The sequence below is a fragment of the Ambystoma mexicanum genome, chromosome 7q (genome assembly GCF_040938575.1).
Source record: "Ambystoma mexicanum isolate Mex_15411 chromosome 7q, UKY_AmexF1_1, whole genome shotgun sequence".
Taxonomy (NCBI): Eukaryota; Metazoa; Chordata; class Amphibia; order Caudata; family Ambystomatidae; genus Ambystoma; species Ambystoma mexicanum.
In genome coordinates this window covers 1,031,575,568-1,031,591,587 of record NC_090941.1, presented here as the reverse complement: position 1 = coordinate 1,031,591,587, position 16,020 = coordinate 1,031,575,568, and the positions used below count along the sequence as shown (strand labels likewise).

The 16,020-nt window shown below is 46.6% G+C and overlaps 1 protein-coding gene across 1 annotated transcript in view; it reads right to left on the bottom strand.

Moving 5' to 3' along the window:
* Positions 1 to 8,456: 8,456 nt before the first annotated feature.
* Positions 8,457 to 16,020, bottom strand: part of LOC138528565 (erythroblast NAD(P)(+)--arginine ADP-ribosyltransferase-like) — a 175,549-nt gene continuing 167,985 nt past the window's right edge. The window contains exon 5 of the mRNA XM_069640335.1: positions 8,457 to 15,453. Within this exon, the coding sequence (XP_069496436.1) occupies positions 15,359 to 15,453 (95 nt within the window). The 3' untranslated portion in view covers positions 8,457 to 15,358. The remainder of the gene's footprint in view (positions 15,454 to 16,020) is intronic.

Sequence of the window (16,020 nt, the reverse complement as noted above, 5' to 3'; positions counted from 1 at the left end):
ATCAGTATGAATTTCAGGTTAGTTTTGGGGTTTACTGATAGCCGTAGTATTAAGGTTTTGCATTTATCAATGTTTAGTGAATCTTCCAATTTGATGGCCAGTTGTTCCTTGTGGATGATCGCTAGTCCCCCCACCCCCTTTTGGATTTTCGGTTTGCTTGGATTCATTTGAAGTCTTCAGGCAGGCAGTTGTTGAGGGTGATCTTGTAGTTGTCGTCTAGCCATGTTTCGGTTACAAATAGGATGTCTATGCCTCCTTCTGATAGGAGGTTGTATATTTCCGTTGAATGTTTGGACATTAACCTTGCGTTTATTAAGTTACTGTGGATTCTCTGGGTGTGATTCTTTTTGTGGTTATTCACTGTTCTGGCCTGTAGTTGTCTGGTTGTGGTGTTTCTGCATTGGTGTTGGTAGGATGAAGAATGGCAACGTTCTTCTCTCATGTTACGGCACCTCTCACAAGATTGACCAGCAACAAGGTGGCGTACCATTGGGATTCACAGGCCTCTTTAGCTTTCGACTCTCTGAAAACTGCCTTCAGTACGGCTCCCATTCTGCGTCACCCACACGACGAGTTGCCTTATATTGTTGAGGCTGACACCTTGGATTTTGCTGGAGGGGGCGTTCTCCTGCAAAAAGACCCTGACACTTCCATCGCACATCCAGTGGCCAACTACTCCCACAAACTTTCTTCCAGCGAAAGAAATTACGCGGTTATTGAAAGGGAGTTATTGGCCATAAAGACAGCATTTGAAGAATGGAGACACCACTTACTTGGGGGTCGTTTTCCGGTGGAAGTACGCACTGGTCATCGTAACTTGCAGTATCTACATTCTTTGAAATGTCATACTCCCCGCCAGGCCCGGTGGGCTTTCTTCTTCTCCCCTTATGTGTTCCACATAACATACATTCCTAGTACTTCCAATTTAAAAGCAGATGCCTTGTCGCGTTCTCTGGAAAAGGAGGAGGAAAACCCCAATCAGGATCTGCCTTTGATTTCACCTAAACATGTTTTGTTGACGTTGTCACCTCATCTTCAGACCATTCTGAATGAGACCCTAACAGATCCAGGATGAGTAGCTCTTCTTAAACGAGCAGCATGTGTCTTGGAACGCAATAGTTTACTTTTCTTTCAGAAAAGATTATACATTCCCAGGGGTACTCTCCGTGCTAACATACTTCATGGCTTCCATGATTCACATATCGGTGGGCATCGTGGCATCAGAACCACACAGGAACTGATATCTAGACAGTTTTGGTAGCCTGGTTGGGTTAAAGAAATCAAAGCCTACGTGGAGAGTTGTCCAGTCTGCGCCCAGACCAAGAATCCTTGGTAGGAGGCCCTTGGGGTTCTTACATCCCACTGAAACACCACCACATCCATGACACACCATCGCCACCGACTTCATAGTCAAATTACCACCTTCAGAAGGGTATACTTGCATAATGGTAATAGCGGATTGTTTTACTAAGACTGCCCATTTCGTTCCTTTTATCAAGATACCCACTGGTACTCAGATAGCTTTGGCCTTTTTTGCACAATGTGTACCGGCTACATGGATTGCCAGAACAAAATCATTTCAGATTGGGGTTCTCAGTTCCTTTCTTCCTTTTGGAGTAAATTGTGTGGTCATCTCGGCATTCGCAGGGCATTGAGTTCCGGTTACCATCCACAAACCAACGGCCAAACCGAGAAAACAAACCAGACTTTGGAGGACTATCTTCGATGCTATACAAATGCCACTCAAAGCAACTGGAAATCATATCTGGACCTGGCTGAGGCTTTCTCCAACAACACCATTTATGCCTCCATTGGAGTCAGTTCATTCTACTGTTCCACAGGACAACATCCCAAGATGATGCCTTTTCGTCCCGTGTTAGCCAGTGCGGTTCCATCTGCTGATCAATTGGTCACTACCATACAGAGACAACATGAGTTGGCACGTGGGGCCTTGACAGAGGCATGGGAGCGCATGAAGAGGCAGGCCGACAGGGGTCGGACCCCAGAAACTGATTTCCAGGTGGGAGATCGGGTTTGGTTATCATTGAAAAACCTGCCAGTTCGTAATCTACCTGTCAAACTGGCTCCCTGTAATTTTGGTCCATTTAAGATCATCAAATGTCTGTCCACTGTGGCCTTTCGTCTACAGTTGCCCCCTTCTTGGCAGGTACCCAGTTTTTCATGTCTCCCTTTTGAAGCCTTATGTGGCCGACAATTTCGGAAGTACCAGCCCTCATCCAGCTTCTATCCAGGTATGCGGGATTCCCGAATTTGAGGTCCAGGAAATAAGTGATTCGCGCATACGTCGAGGAGTGCTTCACCTTTTGGTGGATTGGAAGGGGTACCCAGCTTGCGATCGCACTTGTAAACCTTGCAGTGCATGCTCCCGTCTTGTTCGCAAATTTTACCGTTGGTTTCTCTGGAAACCTGGGACCTTGGGTCTTTCTGGGAGGGGTCATAGTGTCACACCACTTACTAGGAGACCAGGGTTTTCCATTCCCGACCGACGGGCATCTTCCAGGCGGGTCTACCCGCGCTTTCATGTTTGGGGCTTCACGCTTCAGGGGGCTCCCAGAGTTCAGGATCGCGCTCCCCTGCGCATGCGTGGGTGACCGTGTTTTTGCTTCCACGCATGCGTGGTTGGCTGGGCGCTCGGAGCAATGGAAGCTTGCTCCTCAAGCCTTTTTCTGGGCTCACAAGCACCTGGGAATGAAGTGGCTTGCGTTCCAAGCCTCCCAGGTGCTGGTGGCCCTATAAGAGGGGTGGAAGCTGTCTTCTAATCACGTCTCAATGTGGTTAGTGCCCTGATCGTGTTTTCGCTCCTCAACCTTTTTGCCTGCTTTATTCCTGCTCCTGTTCGGTTCCCCTGGTTCCTGCCCTGTGATTCCTTGCCTCCTTGTCCTTCGTTAGGTTCCTGCCTTGTGGTCCCTGCCCTGCGCTCTTTATTTGGGGTCTTCCCTTCCTGTGCCTTGAGTTAGTACCTCCTTGGATCCTTGCCAGACCTGGGTAGTCTTCCTTCCTGTTTTCTCCCTGGTCTTCTCCCTGGACCTCTTTGCCTCTGTGTCTCTGTCTGGCCTGCCTTCTCACCTGCCATCTACCCCTTTGAGAGACTCCAGATCATCTACTTCTCCTGCCTGCAACTTTCATCTGTTCAGTGGATAAGACTCTCCAACGACTTCCTTCCCTGTTGGATCTTCAACCAGGTCCTTCCATGTCTACTTGTGGACTGCCAATACGCAACGCTCCCCCTGCCATTGCTTGCACTGTCCTGACGTCACGAAAATCAGGGGAGAGCGCATCGTGACGTTAGGAGTTGGTTCACCTTCCGCCCAGTGTTTATCTTGGGTTGAAGTCGGGCCGGTTCTCTGCATCATACCTATGCCAGGGTACAGCAGACAGTCTGGCAGCCAATTCAAGATCTTCAACCAGGCAAACAGGTACGCAGCATACCCGTGATACATACCTTAACACTATTGCAGCGCCCACCAAGGGTTCCTCGTAAGGGTGGACTGTCATGGATAGAACTGGGCATGCGAGAGCTTTCTGTGGGCTGTCCTGGGTATGTGTTAGTCTCTGGAAACATGGAAGGGTTTGGCCCATCACACTCACTCCTCTGACGGTGCTGTACAGCACCATGTTAGCTGTTGGCATGCTACTCCCGTACATGGCAAGCTGTTGGGGCGCTGGTTGCTGCTGCATTTGTGGCTTATGCCCTTGTGCACCTGGTGGTCGAGGTGGGTATACGCTTGGTGTATTTCAGAGGGAATGGCTGTCTCCCTCGGTGTTGGTACCTGTGGTTGGGGCTGGGCTGGTGGATGATAATTGGTATAGGAGCCGTTTCACGCCCCTATCTGCATATACACTCCCTTGCAAAATGTCCCCACTTTCCTCAACTACAAGATTGCGGAGGACCCATGCCTGCTCCCCTAGGTCCCATTCCACCAAATCCTCCCCTTCCTCCTCTGAAGCCACCCCTCCCCTGCTGCTGACATCCTTGTTGCCACCCTGGGGAGGGGTACTGAGGTACGTCTCCCCACTGTCCTTGTTATCCACCAGGCCAGAATGCAGCTATTCTCACGGCTGCAGGCACTTGTATGCTCCATGTCGTTTCTATCGGTGCAGGTGTGGGCGCCACCCCTTCTACAGCTATTTTAGCTAGCTTTTTCTGTACTAATCTCGCTTCCTCTGCCTGTATCCACTGTGCTGCTTCCTTTTCGCACTCCTTAATACTTTTGCAATGATGTACTATTATCGTCTGAATCTCCTACCCTTTTGTTTCAATGCCCACTATTTTGTCGAGCACCTTCTGTACCTCTTTGGGTAAACCCTGTGTGATGACAAAGTAGAAAAGAGTAACTGATCGGTCCCACTGGTCCCCCATCTCCGCCCTCCATATCTCTTGCAGCTTAATAATGTACTGAGCAGGGTCCTCATCCTCTCCCATAGGACATTGCATAATAGACTGTATTCCTGGGGTGTCAGATAAGTTTGCTGCAGCACATTGCACACTTGTGCCCTAAGATTGTTGAAAGATGCCCCATTGTGTGCATTGTTTTCCAATTTCACTCCCGGGTATCCTGCCTTGACCCATATATCACCTGCCTGGTCACCAACAATTGCTACCAACAAGCTTTTCATATCCCCTACTGCTAAAGGGATGCCTGCCATCTGTTTTTCGAATGTGGGAGCACCTTGATCAAGTTATTTTTTTATCGTTTGTGCCCAGGGCGCATAGTGTGCTCTTTCCAGGCGCTTGTGTAATAGTGACATCTGTGTGCCCACCCCTTTGTCCCTTTTCCTTCCTGCACTTCCCTTCTTACTTGCCACTGCCCCTCGGCGGCCAAACCTGCCTCTTAGCCTCTCATTCCGCACCCTCACCCTCCTCTTCTTGTTCCCATTCTTAATCTCTCAATTTTTTCCCTCTCCGACCTTACTGTTCCATATCCTGCGCTCCCTAATCGCCCGCCCTTACCTTCCTTTGTCTGAACATGCACATCTTTATGGCCACACTGTCAAACCTAAATAAACTGTCCCCAGACTGCCATTCATCTAGTCCGCTTTCTTTTACTCCTTGTTCTGTCTGCGCTGCTCTTAATCTCCTCCCTCGGCAGGGTCCTCTATGTCCTCAATAATTTCACAGAGATCTAAAATCTCTTTCCTCGTCTGCAATTGTTTTCCTTTATACTTCGCCGCTAAAAATGTACTCATGTGTTCCAGTATTCCCTTATTATGGGTGCCCTGCTCTGGCCAGGAGCGGGGCATCCCCCCTCATGTCTCCAACACCCACTGTTTGTGGTACTTCTCAATTCTGTCCCTGTAAAGTGGAAGCGCACTATGCAAGTATTCTAGCATGGTTTCTCCTTCCATTCGAGTGTGCTCAAACTTCCTAAGCTTATGCTTGCACACTGTAGTTTTCAAAGTCAAAACCAGTTTCCTGTCCCCTCCTCCCCGTCGCCCCCAGTCAAAGGTCCCTACCCTCCCCGTCTCTCACAACCAACACCACACCACACTCTCTTAACATACTTAAAATACTCTATTGACAACGCCCCTCTTGGGGCCTTCACACCTTACAAATCGGAATCTCCCTACACTAAACCACCACTTAAACAACACATACTACTATGTCAGAGCCCACTTATTATGCAGAGCTCCTACTTGTTTACCTCTGTGTTCACAAAATAAATGGTACCATCATCTCCACCGACCCGGGAAGGCTCCCTACACTCTTTTATTTTCCTTCTGTAAATTTCCTCTTAACAAAATGTAATAAATGAAAAACACCCACATCCTCCTTTACCACAAAATCACACATTCCCTTCCCTTATTCAGACAATCCTGTCTTTCATGCACACGCACTGTTCTCCTACTTGTTATCACTTGCAAGGATATACTTATATATGCTTGTTCACCCGGAATCCTCAGTCAAAGGGTTCCAGCAATTGCTTGCACTCCTCTCGGAGCCGTGCCCCACTTCAAGGAGTAGACAGGAATTCTGTAAAAACGGCTCCTGCACACCTCTGGGAATGACGCGTCTAAGACTGGTCGCTGCAGGTGGGCACGGCCCCTTCAGAGAAGTGGCCTGAAAGCCTACGACTGCATGGGGGTCGCAGGGATCACGTCATGTTCACCAAACAATAGCACACCCCTGCACGCTCACTCCATAAAAATACAACCCGCTAGGGAAAAAGACCCAAGTCACCACTTGCAAGGATAACAAGTATTGATTTCTATAAAATACAAAATGCATCAGCAAAGAACTCTACTTCGGCCCAACGTTGTGCCAAATTGGTGACATGCAAGTTAAATGGACACCTGATGTCATCACTGTATATAGTAAAAACCTGCAAGGCTGGTTGGAGTTACCCTATACATGGGCAGCCCACTCCATAGGCGATACTAGGCCATTGGTCCCAGTCTTCTCGTCCGTCTTTTTCCATGTGGGTGCTGCTGGGCTCGTCATCCACGATAAAACAGGCCGAACAAGCAATTACATTTTTTTTTAAAATGCTACTTTTTCATTGTAGTGGTGCACCTGGCAGACACAGAGATGGGCCCAAGGGGAGAGCCAAGGTCATACCAACTTATATACTTCACTCGCTCCCAGATGTGCCAGCAGCCTCCATGGTTCTCCACCATCACTTTTTGGACTATAATGTCATCCCTCCTTGGCCCCTCGCAGCACAAATCACTTGACCCAATTGTGAAGGCAAGATAGGCTTGCTTTCTGATCTTTCTGATCGATCAGGGGTCTTAAAGCTTTATGGCCGGTGGTCTGGGTCTGGCTGGCAATGTGTTATGTGTGGGTCTTGCGATCAAAGCATTGGGGGGCTTTAACTTTAACATGTTGGGTGTTGGCGCTGAGGGGTCATGCTGTCTTTATCGTGGAATGATAACTGCCAGGATCTGCTCTGTCCCCTCCTCGTGGCCTTTCAGAGCACATTCTTTCCGAGGGCTGAAAGAACTACAGCCTCTGAGACAATGGCAAGCTTGTAACCCGCTAAAGCTTACTCGTGGTGGGGGTTATGTCTATGTGGGCCATGCAAATCTCTTAGTAACATGTTTGGTGCCTTTAGCTGCAAATAACGAAGATGGCGCCTACTCTCGCCTCTTTTATATAGCTCCTAATGCATGCACTAGGCAATCATACACTCTCTTTTGCATACACCTCCCCTACCTCTTGCTCCCTTGATGTGCGGTTTACATTCAGAATCGCTTATGGGGTGGGAAGACCCTCTCTCCTTCCCAACATTTGTCATGACTTACAGTATGGTTTGGATGACTGTACACCGGCATAACCCAAGGATTCTATTTAATGGTGTTTAATTTTCCAAAAACAATTCTGCATTGAAATTGCACCAAATTCCTGTTCATTTAAAATTGCGCCTCTCAATACAAAAATGCATTGGCTTTTAAGGAAATTACATCTCACTGAGTATGCTCTGGGTGCAAATACAAGGGAACCACTAGCGGAATGCAGGATTCTGCTAGTGTGTATTATCTGCATTCTGCACTTTCTAATGAGAAGAAAACATGCTCTGATTAACCTTTGCACAATCACATGGGCTAAACCGAGTGGTAATGACCAGAAGCCTTCCTGCAAGGGGGTTAACGTGGGTTCAGGGTCATTACCACCCAATGTAGCCCAATGAAGGATTGTTATAAGTCAATTAATGAACCTGGGGCAGGTTGTGTATTCTGTAGCATTTTGTGGGTTCTAATATCAAGCGGTGCGGGAGTGCCAGGAGAGGGTGCCCGCAGAAGAGGAGGCAGGGCTGCTGATAGTCGCTGGCCCCGCACGAGACCGGAAGCCGGTGACGGAAGAGGAAGGAAGTGGCAAGTGAGAAGGGAGACACAGCAAGCTGAAGAGTGGCCTCTAGCATGGGGCACTGACAGCCAGGAGGGAGAAGGAACGGCGATGTTCCAGGGGCCCGGAGGAATAGCGCTGCGGCGGGTCAGAGTGGGAGGAAAGTGGCGCTGAGTAAAGGCAGCTCCGAGTGCAGAGAGTGAGAGCTCTGTGATGCAGTAAACAATCGGAGGCTCTCCCGGTTTTTAGAGCTCACAGATTGTCCAATCGCTAACTTGCTTCACATTTCAGGGGTGTTGATGACTGTTAGACGCATGGACAACCATCTGCAGTTTCATACAGTCCTTAAAGCCGGAACCGAAAATCCTCTGCCATTACTTACCCTACATTGTCCACAGTGCTAAGAGACCAACACCTCTATGCGCTCTCTAAAAGAAACTTTCAAATTAGGCCCACACCTGGGGTTTGTGGTAATGTTTCAAGCTTAGGGAGTTTTTCTGTCAATATGAGGATTAGGGAGAATGCTAGCCACTCAGGGTGCTTCCCTTCATTGTAGCACGTTGTGACCTCTCCTAGTGATGCCTAGCAAACATCTGTCCACCCAGGGTGGCTGAATAATAGGCCAGTGGAAAGAGTGCCAACACACAACATGAAGGAGCAACATTGGCTTTAATAAAAGGCTATTGAAAACCCACACTCATTTATACATGTTTTACATACTTTCTGAAAATATCACTGCTTGATGTGTCTGTAGCACGACAAAAATCTGTGGAAGCAACAGGTACAACAGATGCCTCGATCACAATTGTATTGTATTTCAAAGTATTTTATGTATTTCTATCACGTTTAAGCAGAATAAACTACATGCAAGCACAGATGTTACTAGGTTGTCATCCAGGCAAAAACCGTAGTGCCTTATTATGAATTGGGCGGTATTCCGACAGTAAATCCATCGGAATCCCGCCCATTGGAATTATTGTTATGCCAATTGGTCCAGTGGAATTACCGCCAGATAACAAGTGGTGGTGGCAGAGTTAATCCCCATTTTTTGAGAGTCCACTGGACTGTATGGGGCATTTTTGTCGCAATTACTGCTTGTGGAATTACAGCTGCTGTAATTCAGCTGATTTTCAGCAGAAAGTGGGAGGAGTTACCTCCAGCATGGTCATGGAGGTAAATCCCCCACTCCAGTCCCATACTCGTAGTATCGCGGTGCAGGAAAAGTTGCAATAATTCCATAACTGCCAATCTTTTCCCACACCGCCATACTTGTAATAGGCCCCATAGTCCTTTACTGATAAACAACAGAGATAAAAGAAAATATCGTTTAAAGGGGAAATTCACTCAACAAGTTTACTGTCCCAAAAGAAGACATTTTTAAAGAAAGTTCCGATGTAAAACTTTGAGCAAATGAGGCTCAACGTTTTGACATGGGGGCATCCATTTTGTGATATGAAGCAGCCTCCTATGTTCATGCTAAGCTCTGATCTGGTGGCAATAATCAAGCAAAAGCCCCCTAATGGGGGCGTTTGCTTACTGCTGCCAGAGAGCAGGGCTTCAAACAAAGAGAGGAGGCCACCACATTAATTACCTTCACTTTCATTTTTGCGTTTTCTGTGCTCCCCAACCCGAGGGAAGCACAGAAAACATAAAATGAAAGGCAGAGCAATGATAAATACTTCGCTGGCCATTTCTTTTCTATTTTCCCGAGCATGGGAAACTGAAAACTTAAGTCGTAGCAATTATGAATACTCTGCCGGATGCCAGGCAAAGTATTCATGATTGCATGGACTTTCTTTTTTTTGATAAAACATTTTTATTGTGTTTTATAACACAGTCAAGACAACCACAAAACGAGGGAACAAAAATAAAAAATAAAAGCACTCGAGGACCAGCATGTCCAATCATAAATTAGCATTAATATTAGTATCACCAGCAACCAAGATCATTTCCCATGACCTTCTGTGTATTTATTCATGTTATCATCACCATAGTCTGTGGCCATTAAGGCCCACCCTCTTCCCATCTCCCCCATATTTTAGAGGCTTTGGTTGGACAGCCTCTTGCGTTATATATCCAGCGTTCAATCATAGCGCATGTGTCCATGTCCATTACCCACTGTTCCAGTGTCGGGGACTCAGGCACTCCCCATTTATGTGCAATGTTGTGCTTCATTAGGACCACTGCTGTGTTTAAAAGCAGCTTTTCCCATTTATTGAGATCGCTCTCGTCTGGTACTCCCAGGATTAGGACCCTTGGGTCCAATTGTATAGTGCAAGTGAGTATCCTGTTCAGTTCAGTACAACAAGCGTACCAGAAGGTGTGGATCCGGGGACATGACCACATTATATGAAAGAAGGTTCCTTCCTCCTCTCCACACCGGAGACAGTTTGGGTGTGTTGCCCTCTTCCAGCCATACAATGTAGTTCTAGGGTAGTACACTCTGTGCAGGATTTTAAGTTTCACCAGCCTGAGCAAAAGGAGATAGCCACGTCCCGTGGGTGCATTAGTACCTGGATCTCGTCCTGTGGGTCATTCCCACATCTCTTTCTCATTTGGTTTTTAGACTTGTTAGTTCAGGGGTAGCGAAGGATGTGATAGGGTTATAGAGGATGGATGAGCATTTGGTGGGGATGTGCGCTGGTAGCATATTGCGTTCTATCGGTGCGTAGTCTGGGACCGTATCCTCTGCAGGTATATGGGCTCTCAGGGCATGGGTCAGTTGCATGTAGTGGTACCATTCGATATCTGAGAGTTGGAATTTATATTGCATGTCTTCGAACGAGGCTAGTTTCCCGTCCTTCAGGATGTCTTCTTCTTTCAGAATCCCAGCCCTCACCCAGCGCGGCCATGGTTCGAGTTTCTCGATTTCTTTTAGGTTGCTATTTTGCATATGGGTTGTGCCGCAGTTATTTTGTTTTCCCATCCTACAAACACGTGTGCATGTCTCCAAATAGTAGTGGTATGTGCCATATTTGTCAGCGGAGGGAGTCTGTGGGGGGATTGGTATAATAAATGTAATAGATCTGTGCCCTTCATGGCCTCCACCTCGGCCCTGATGTGGGGTAGTTCCCGGTCCCCGTGAAGCAGGTCGTTGACCACCGCAAGTTGTGAGGCCCAGTATAAGGTTTGGAGGCGGGGCAGCCCTATCCCACCCTCCCAGATCGACCTTTGAAGTGTGGTCAGTGCTATACATGATTGGCCTCCACCCCATATAAATTCCCTAAGAAGGGTCTCAACCCGGTTAAGTTCAGAGCTAGGGATCTTCAGTGGGGCATTCTGCAGGACATAGAGTAATCTTGGAAAGACCATCATTTATAGAGTGCAGCTCTACCCATGAGGGTCAGGGGCAGAAGTTTCCAGTGGTGAATATCATTGACAAACCGATTGATGATCGGTTGAAGATTGTGCATTACATATCTGGTAAGATCTGCTGTTATCCAGATTCCCAGATACCTGAAGCCATGCTGCTCTTTTCGGTAAGGGCAATCCTGTGGGTTGGCCTGCCCTCCACCCTTCACCGGGAAGAATACGGATTTCTTCCAATTGATTCTTAATCCTGTGAACTCCCCGTAATAGATGAGCATCTGAGTTACTATAGGGCAGGTCCGGGCTGGTTCGCCCAGGTATACCAGGAGGTTGTCTGCATACAGGGAGGTTCGGTCTTCATGTCCCTCAGGCCATCTAAATCACTTCCTGCCCGCTCTCTGGTGGAGCCATAGAGCGAGTGGTTCAATCGTGAGGGCGAAGAGGAGGGGGGAGAGGGGCCATCCCTGTTGCGTACCCCTGCCCAAGGGGAAGGATCGGGAGGTCCACCCGTTCACCTTGACCTCTGCCTGGATAGTCATATAGAGCAGTTTTACCCATCCCAGGAAACCATCTCCAAACCGCATGCATTTCATGATCTCCCAAAGGCTATCCCACCGGATCGAGTCAAAGGCCTTTTCAAAATCAATTGCCAAAGGGGCAAGTGGAGTGTCGATGATAGGAGCCCGTTCTAATGCCAGGTGAAGCTGACGAAGATTCATTAGAGTTGACTTGTGTGGCATAAAGCCACATTGGTCTGGATGTATCAGAGTGTCTGCCACTGGTTGGAGCCGGTTAGCTAGGAGTTTGGCCAGGATCTTGGCTTCACCATTAATTAACGAGATCGGCCTGTAAGAGGCACATCACTCCTGGGGTTTGTCGGGTTTAGGAATAACTACAATAGTTGCCTTGCACAGGTTCGGTGGGAGGGTGCCCTGTTCCAGGGCGCTTAGCAGCATTTGATGCAGGGGGGGGCGCTATGTTATTCCCGCCTAGTTTTTGCCAAATTTTGACCGGAAACACGTTAGGGCCTGCATGGACTTTCTTAAAACAAAAGGCGCAGCTTGGGGGATCTCAGGAGATTTTAAAAAAACACGGCAATCATAAATACAACAAGGTTGAATTTATAATTGCTGATACTTTCGCTTTGAGTCACCCAGGCTCCCCCGGCTTGGCGGAGCCTGGGAGACTTCAAACGAATGCCACAGCAATCATAAATACAACATAGTTGTATGTATAATTGCTGTGGTTTGAGCCTGGGAGACTTGAAACAAAAGCCACTGCATTCATAAATACAACATGTTGTATTTATCATTTCTGGTACTTTCGCTCTGAGTCTCCCGGGCTCCCTCTTGGGGGGGCTCGGGCGACATGAAACGAAAGCTACAGCAATCATAAATACAATGCAGTTGTATTTATAATTGCCTGGACTTTTGCTTTAAGTTTACCAGGCTCCCCCAGCTCAGGAGAGCCCGGCAAAGCATAATAAAAAAAACACAAAGAAGCACTTACCAGCAACACACAGCAGGAAGGATTCTGACTACATTCTCTTCTCTCAGGCTGTAATAAGCAAAAGCTCCCAGTAGGGGGCTTTTGCTTCATTATTGCCTCGAGAGCAGAGCTTAACACAAGCACAGGAGGCAGATTCATTTCACAAAATGGATGCCTCCTAGTGCTTGAAATTTTTGACTTTGAGCCTCATTTGCTCAAAATTTTATGAACTTTCTTTAAAAATATTTTTTAGATATATTTTTGATTATGGCCCATCTTTTGAGACAATAACATTTTTGAGTGAACTTCCTCTTTAACAAAATAAATGAGTTTTTGAAGCTGTCTGAAAAGGGACGAATGATATCAGGCTCTGAATGGACAATGGAAGTTAATTCCATGGCCTAGGTCCATAGATGAAAAAACCTTTGCCACTCCTATGGACAAACTGAGATAGCAGGACAACAAGTAGATACTTGTCAGCTGATCGAAGGGAACAAAGGGGCTGGTAGTAGACCATTCGCCTGGACAGGTAGGTTGGTGCCAGTTTGTTTTAACATTTAAACACAAAGCAAAGGATCTTAAAATCAATCCTCTGGTTAACTGGCCACCAATGAAGTGATCACTGCAGGTCTGAGATCTATACACTGGCCGTTTATCACATTTTGTCTTAGGTGTAGGATACACAACTTCAAAAGTAGCTTAACATATGCCAGAGTGCCCCTTTCATAAAATGGTGTTATTGTGCTTCACTCAGTTAAGATTCCATGTGCATGCAAGCCATTGCCCCTGTGACCACCTGCCATGTTTTTTTTCCAGGTTCAATGTATTGAGATGCGCTGCTCACATAAGTGGTGGGGCATCTTCTGTATCTCCATACCATTTCACTCTTGGACAAAAATCTGTGCCCGTTTAGGGCAGGTCAACTTGCCAATGTTTAAATAACTTGGTGAACTGAAGTACATATTTTAAATAGGCATCTATTAAAGATAGGCCTCTTTAAATTAATTCTACAAGCATTACTGCACCCAAGTCATGCTATGTTTAATGATAGAGCTAGGCAGAATTGTAGGGCCAACGCAGAATTGGCAGATTCTGCTCCCAAGAGACTCACCATCTGTGCCGTAGAATTTCTCTCTTTTTTTTCACCAGCGGGTGGACGAAAAGAAGGCCAGTAGTTGTCCAGGAATGCCAGCATAGCAGCTAACCAGCTAGTTGAAGAATTCTGACAACCTGATTGGCTGGGAAGCAAGGCAGTCTAGCCCATTGGGGTTTGTGAAACATTAGGACCCAGTAATTGGGCAAAAGGTTTGCATGTCCTGCATTGGGCCATGGAAATTCTACACCGTTGAAGTGGATGTCGGATAACATACCGATAGCACCACCCGTTTCCACAGTACTGGTGCCGGTTGGTTTGCCCTATACCAACACCACCAAGCAAACAGTGTACATATTGCAGATAACATAGTGCATTCTAACATCAAAAGAAATGTTTTACTACAATAAAAGCTTAACGGCAGCTTGTTAACCGTTACTCTCTATTAACCGGGACCCCACTTTGCCGATAATAGTAATGGTTCTTATTAAACAAATGTTGTTAAACAAGGTTTTGAAGCCAAATAACATATCAAAAGGCTGCAAAGCTTTGTAATGCATCCTTTTTTATCTTTGTTATACAGCTCGGATAGCAGACATTTCTGTTTAACCAGCATTCTCGATCTCGTTGGTGTTGGATAATCAGGCTTTTACTGTATCATATATTTTATTTGTAAGGGTTATCCGTATATCGACAACGGATATAAGAGTGGTTTATGCACAGCTAGGAATAGGAACCTAGACCCTATATTCATAGAAAAGTAGAAATGAGAGTGCGTAGGTGTACCACTGGTTGCTCGGTTGCTAGGAGATCCCTTGCTGCCAAATTGCAAGCCCTCTCCCACCCCTCTTGTTAGATCCCTGTTCTCTTGTTTATCTGCTTTCCTCACCGGGTTCTTTCATCTATGATTGTAAAGCGCTCTGTTGCTTCTCAAAGCTAGATCCACGCTCAATGAATACCATAATGATAAAAAAAAAACCATCAGCTCTGGGGGACGCAGCAGGGATTCACCAGAAGAGATTGTGGGTATAGGAGAAATGCCTCTTGGGGCTGTAAGCAAAACTCACAAAATCTTTCAGTCTTCTGTTAAGCCCATTTCCTTATTTCTTTGTGATTCTCGGATAGAGGTAGGAAATTGAAGGTTTCAGTTGAATGAATGAATAAAAAGCACTTCTATAAGGTTCGATTAACAAAACTAAAGAGGCAGTAGTCTGAAGGAGCGGTTGGACCGCCTTCAGGTTCTGATGGAGCTGAGGTCTGATTTTTTTGGTGAGAGTGCTCTTGGACAACCTGCTGCACAGGGCCCAGATTTTTACATTGACCCCCACCCCCCTCTCCCACAATGCCCTTATTTGAGCTGTATTCATGCAGTAGGGTGTGACTGGAGGTTGAGGTTGACCGGCACAGGGATCTTCCAGCCATGCATGGTTGTTTGCTGTTGCTGTGGTGTTTTGCTGCCTTTCGTCGGTTATGGCACATTATCGTTGGCATTGGTGGGGAGCCAGTGGACTGTCCGCAGGTTCTGGTTTGCATTGGCCCATCGTCTTGGTAAATGTTTCCCCGTCTACCCACACCACAGAGGAGAGCCCTGGGCATGATTGGAGGGCTTCTACACACGACTCTGCAGCTCTTCTCTTTGAAGTGAGTGTCCTATACAATGGCTTTCAATTGGACCATGGAAAACAAGGACCCATCAGGAACAGCATCCAAAGTGCAGCCAGCGCCGGAAGGACTGACCACGAACTCCTTGTAGTTGCATCTGGCAAGAAATACAAAAAGGGATAGGCTTTTAGGAGCAAAATACAGATTGACTCACAAAGAATCATCATTTAGAAAGATGTATTCAGGTGTGCCTTTGCACATTATGGATGACTACATATGATGTCATAGGATATCATGGGGATCTATGCACCAGTTCATTGTACAGCAGGAGGTATAATCAGTTACATGAATATCCATGCCCACTTTCAAGCTATCTGCAGATTTGGGATGCTGGTAAAAGGAAAGCTAACGTATTATTGCTGTTTTACTTTGATGAATAATCCTTCGTCTTCTCCACATATACTAAGAATTGTTCTGAATGTTGTTAAGTGCAGTTCAGTGAATGGTAAAGAAAGGCTAGTATTTAAGTCTGAGGGATGCCCTTAGCCCATAAGTGCAAGGAAACAAATTGAAATAAAATAAAAAAAACTGTTTTGAAAATGACCCATGGATGTTGGCAGTGATGTGCAGTTTAAACAAAGATGTAGTTTGTGCACATACTGTGGTTTGCATCGATTGGATTGACGCATAAATACTCTTTCCCTATGTTGTATGTACAATCATT